This window comes from Myotis davidii, unplaced genomic scaffold, assembly GCF_000327345.1.
Source record: "Myotis davidii unplaced genomic scaffold, ASM32734v1 scaffold1989, whole genome shotgun sequence".
NCBI lineage: Eukaryota > Metazoa > Chordata > Mammalia > Chiroptera > Vespertilionidae > Myotis > Myotis davidii.
In genome coordinates, this window is record NW_006299724.1 from 2,734 (window position 1) to 8,132 (window position 5,399).

General features: G+C 39.7%; 1 protein-coding gene across 1 annotated transcript; it reads right to left on the reverse strand.

Annotated features, from left to right (window-relative positions):
- Nucleotides 1-400: 400 nt before the first annotated feature.
- LOC102768500 (olfactory receptor 7D4-like) lies at nt 401-1,357 on the reverse strand. The gene has a single exon (XM_006775928.1). It carries the CDS (start codon nt 1,337-1,339, stop codon nt 401-403), a length of 939 nt encoding a protein of 312 aa, XP_006775991.1. The 5' UTR covers nt 1,340-1,357.
- Between the last annotated feature and the right edge of the window lie 4,042 nt (nt 1,358-5,399).

The window sequence follows — 5,399 nt, forward strand, 5'->3', positions numbered from 1 at the left end:
TTGGCTGCCTCCTGCACGCCCCCTCCGGGGATCAAGCCCACAGCCTGGGCATATGCCATTCATGTGAAACAATACTGGAATCCTTCAGTCTGCAGGCTGATGCTCTATCCACCGAGCTAAACCTGCTGGGGCATAAAATTAGAAATCTTAAAAATAGCTGAAAGAATGTTGATGAAACATTGTGGTCAGCATAGAGGGAAGAAAAGTAAAAAGGGATTTCTCAGGGAGTAGCTAAGATAAAACTAATACAAATACAAACAAAAGCAAAATCACACATGTTTTGGAACTAGAATAAAACAAACATGTCTTTCACAAGTGAAAAAGAACCAGATATTTAAATTTGCAACATTTACCTTTGGGCACACAATGTACACTTAGTCCTTCTGAGGCCAGAGCTCTATCACAGACAAGATGCTGGTAGGTTGAGGAGCCTTCTCAGAGCTCCTTTCACATCCTTGTTCCTCAGGCTGTAGATGAAGGGGTTCAGCATGGGGGTGACCACGGTGTACATGACTGAGGCAACTGAGTTTTGTAGGGAAGAATGGTTCAGAGAGGAACTGAGGTAGACCCCCAGGCCTGTGCCACAGAACAAGGAGACCACGGCCAGGTGAGAGCCACAGGTGGAAAATGCTTTATATTTCCCTCCTGCAGAGGATATTCTCATTAAGGAGGAGACAATCTTAGAGTAAGAAAACAGAATTCCCGTGAAAGGAAACACGCCCAGTAGCGCCGTAGCCACATAAGAGGCGATGCTATTGATGAGGGTGTCAGAGCAGGCCACTTTGAGGATCTGAGCCAGTTCACAGAAGAAATGTGGGATTTCAGTGCCGACACAGAAGGTCAGCCGCCTCATCAGTAGAATATGAAGCAGGGAGACCCAGAAAATGATGAGCCAAGATATCAGAACCAGAATGCCACAGAAGCGTGGGTTCATGATGACCATGTAGTACAGGGGGTGGCAGATGGCCACATACCGGTCATAGGCCATCACAGTCAGAAGGAAGTTATCCATTCCAACAAATATTGTAAAAAAATACACCTGAATGAGGCACCCAATGTAGGAGATATTTTTGCTCTGTGCCTGGACATTCACCAGCATCTTTGGGACCGTGGTGGAGGTGAAACAGATGTCAACAAAGGACAGGTTGGCGAGAAAGAAATACATGGGGGTGTGGAGGTGGGAGTCAGAGCTGATGGCCACAATGATGAGCAGGTTTCCGAGCACAGTTAACAGGTACATGGACAGGAACACTCCACAGAGGAGGGGCTGCAGTTTAGGGTCATCTGAGAGACCCAGGAGCAGGAATTGTGACACTTCTGTGTGGTTTTCTGCTTCCATGCAGCTGGGTTTTCTTATGAAGAAGGAGACAAAAGCAACACTCAGTAAACAGCCAAAAGGCATCTCAGCTAGTCAGCACCTTAAGTTTCCTTCTTTGTGTGGGCATCCATCATGATCTAATAGTCATTCTAATTCTGGTCATTCACCTATTTAAGTGGTTACCCAATTTTATTTTAAATTGTGTAATTATTCAGACTTTCTTTAATTTAGCAGAAATCTTTCTCTTTTTATCTTCAACTCACTGATTCTAATTCACTTATTAAAATCTATGAACATGAAGAAATTTCTTCTTTCATACAAGCCTTCGAAAATAACTAAAGACATTTAAGGTGTTTCTTAATCTCCACACTATTTTCATTTCATAATAGTGAATAAAACATGTGTTTTCAACTCAAACAACCTTAATTTTGTGACCTGATGTTTTATATTGATGTCACAGTTAACTCTCTTTGTGACTCATTGTGTTTCTTTCTAAATGTGATTACTGCTATGACCATCATTGTGAGGCATGAAAATGCCTTTAATCACAGTAAGATCTTTCTAATTTATAGCTATTATTATCATTATTAATCTATTTTTCATCACAATTATTTTTGATATATAACTCTTCCAAAGTACAGTATAGAGCTGTGATTTAGAAATAGGATGTGAGTCAGACCTCCTGGAACAGAACTTGGTCTACCATGTTACATCTCTGTGACCTTGAAGAAGTTATTTAATCTCCCTCAGCTACAGATACTTCATTCACCTCCAACAGGTCTATATATATTTTTTATCGCCACACAGCACTTCTAATTAATGAAGATCCTGATGGCTTCCTATTTCAGAGACTTCCTGCCAAGTGGATTCTTCCAAGAAGAGGAAGATGCACATTGACTACGTAGATAATAGGGGGGAACAGAAGCACACTACCATCATAATAAAATAGAAAGCATGTGTGAGGGCATGTGTACATGCTCTTGAGTGGAGATAATTGTATTAAATTTAGTGGCATGAAATGAAAAAATTAATATACTTTATTAAGAAATATTCAGTGTCTATACATGAAATCATCCTAAAGCTTCCAATGAAGTGCTAATATCCAAAATATATAAAGAACTCATACAAATCAAAAACAAGAAAGCAAACAGTTCAATTACAAAATAGGTAGAGAACCTGAACAGACACTTTTCCCAAGAAGACATACAGATAGCCAACAGATCTATGAAAAAATGCTTAACTTCACCAGCTGTAGGAGAAATGTAAAGAAAATCCACAAGGAGATATCACCTCATACCTGTTGGAATGGCTATTATCAATCAGTCAAGAAATAAGTTTTTGAGATGATGTGGAAAAAAGGGAACCTTTGTGGGAACAAAAATTGTTGTAGCCTCTGTGGAAAACAGTATGGAGGTTCATAAAAAAATTAAGAATAAATTATCTTATCACCACTGTCATTTGCTCACCACTGTCATTCCAAGGACCTATCAGGTACCTGACAAATAGTAAGTACTCAACATATAAATGTTAGCTGTATAATAAAGATTGAGACCAAAGGAGTAACTATAACACAAAATAGAAATCTTCCCATTCATCATATAATTGGTTTCCTCTGGTTAAATGAGGACACTAACGGCAATTCCTTATTTCAATAAATAACAGTTATTTTAAAACTGCAGGCAACAGGATATTCTACATTAATGCACTAAAATGTTTTTGTTCAATTCATGAACAGACCAGTGCAGTCAACGTCAACTTCAATCACTTGATATTCTGCTGAACATTTATAGAGATTGGTAAAATGAGGAAAGAAAATTCTCCTGAGTACTAAGCATCAGAAATAATTATATTATTCACAGATAATATTGTGGACACTAAGGTGAGAGAACAATAACATCAATATAAAACTATTAAGTGTTATCAGTGAGTCCAGTCTGCTGCAAAAGGTAGGGAATAAAAAACCCAACCACATTAGGAACAATATAGGCAATACCTCATGCATAATAGATCTCCAATGAACAAATTGTTAAACATGGAAATCAAGAAGAGCCTACAATTATAGGAAAGAGTAGAAAAGAGGTGGAGATTCTCCGAAATACAATTCTTATTGTTGGGATCTCTAGATACCAAAAAGAAGAGAGAAGGAAACAGAACAAACACTGGAAAAGACTGGTTTCAGTGGAAACTAAAATACCTTCAAAGTACATGGACTTCATTTTTGTAAACTATATAATACAGGATAATCACAGTCTAATTATTCCACAGGTAAATCCCAGTACCCACTTTGTCTCATTTCCTTTTCACTCCACTGGAATACGATGACCCTTTCTGAAGGATGTCGCTGAAGCTCAGTTTAGTTTATATTTGGCTGGGATAAGAGAATTAAAGAAAGGAACAAAGGAACACACTTAAATTTTCCAGCATCTCAAGGGTTGAATTCTCAGAGCTCCTCATTAAGTAAATTGTTCTACTGTTTTTTCACTCTCCAAATAATTCAGATCCTCTGGGGTGCAAAAATTAAAAAAATGGAAAAAATTTGATGCTGTGACAAGCATCAAAGGGGGGAGATACATTTATTTCCTCATAGGAAGAACACTTGTTCTTTGATTTGACTTAAAAGTGACAAGGTGTCTCCCAATGAAGGTTTAATTGTCTCAGAAAGCAACTTTCTGTGATGTTCTTCCCCTGAACAAGTTTGTAGGTGTCATGGACCCTTGACGTTTACAGTGAGACTGAGGCAAAGAGGTCCTTTCTAAAGAAAAGCAGGATTTGGTTAAATAGTTTGGTTCTGTTGAAAAGACTAACCAAATAAGGGCTGAAAAATATTCTTTTTTTTTCTTTTTTTAAAAAATATATTTTATTGATTTTTTACAGAGAGGAAGGGAGAGAGATAGAAAGTTAGAAACATCAATGAGAGAGAGACATCGATCAGCTGCCTCCTGCACATCCCCCACTGGGGATATGCCCGCAACCCAGGTACATGCCCTTCACCGGAATTGAACCTGGGACCTTTCAGTCCGCAGGCCGACGCTCTATCCACTGAGCCAAACCGGTTTCAGCTGAAAAATATTCTTGACATTTCCTGGTGAGATGGATCCTCTGTTGACATTCATGGGGACTCCACTTATTACCTCTAAATAGAAGAGTAGAGGCAGAAACAATCCTAGTAGAGGGGGTTGAAGAGTGAGTATTGGGGAAATATCAGTGACAAATATAAACCATCTATCATGACTGTGGGAAGGAGTAAAAGGCATATTATAAAGAGAGTGTGGAACATGAGGGGGTTTAAGAAAAATTTTAGTGGAAGATATAGCATAGGTTTAGTTTTAAAGAGAATGACCAAGTTTAGTTCAGGCTTTTGAATACACAGGAAGTGCTGTCTATAAAATCCATAGGATGCAGTGTCCACTCTAAGTCACTGACAATCATAGTGTGCTGTGTCTTTGATTTATAGAATATTTTGTCCATAAATCAAGGGTTCGAAGTAGAAGTGGCCCCTTCTAATGGCACTTCCATTGAGCCACTTGGGAGTTCGTGCTTCACATCTCCACAACTCTCGCCTCTGCCGTCTTGACATTTAAAGAGATACACTTCCAGACACATGGCAAAAGTCCCATTGAACTTCAAGATCTACTGCTGCCTGACATTTCAGGACCTCATGGCAAGAAGAGGATTCACCATTCTGGGAGGTGTAAGTGGTCCTGGTCATCAGTGTCATTGTGTGACCATGGCAATGTGCATGCACTGGCTTCTGCTGTTCTCAGTGAGTGGTTGGGAGCAGCTCAGGAGCAACCACAGTGCACATACAGTGGTGAATGCAAATGTCAAGAGATCTGAGTGAAGCAGCTTCTTTCACTGATGGGTCTTTGCAAAGAGGCCTGAGTGCTGTCAGATGGCTGCCCTCCCTGCACCTACCTCATAAGCCCTTAATTCTGAAGGGGGGTCTGGGCAATAAGCATAGCATTCTGTAGTCCAGCGGTTCTCAACCTGTGGGTCGCGACCCCTCTGGGGGTCGAACGACCCTTTCACAGGGGTCGCCGATGACCATCGGAAAACACATATATAATTACATATTGTTTTT

Excerpts from the sequence above, each read along its gene's own strand:
- LOC102768500 (XM_006775928.1), bottom strand. The coding sequence starts at position 1,339 with ATGGAAGCAGAAAACCACACAGAAGTGTCACAATTCCTGCTCCTGGGT.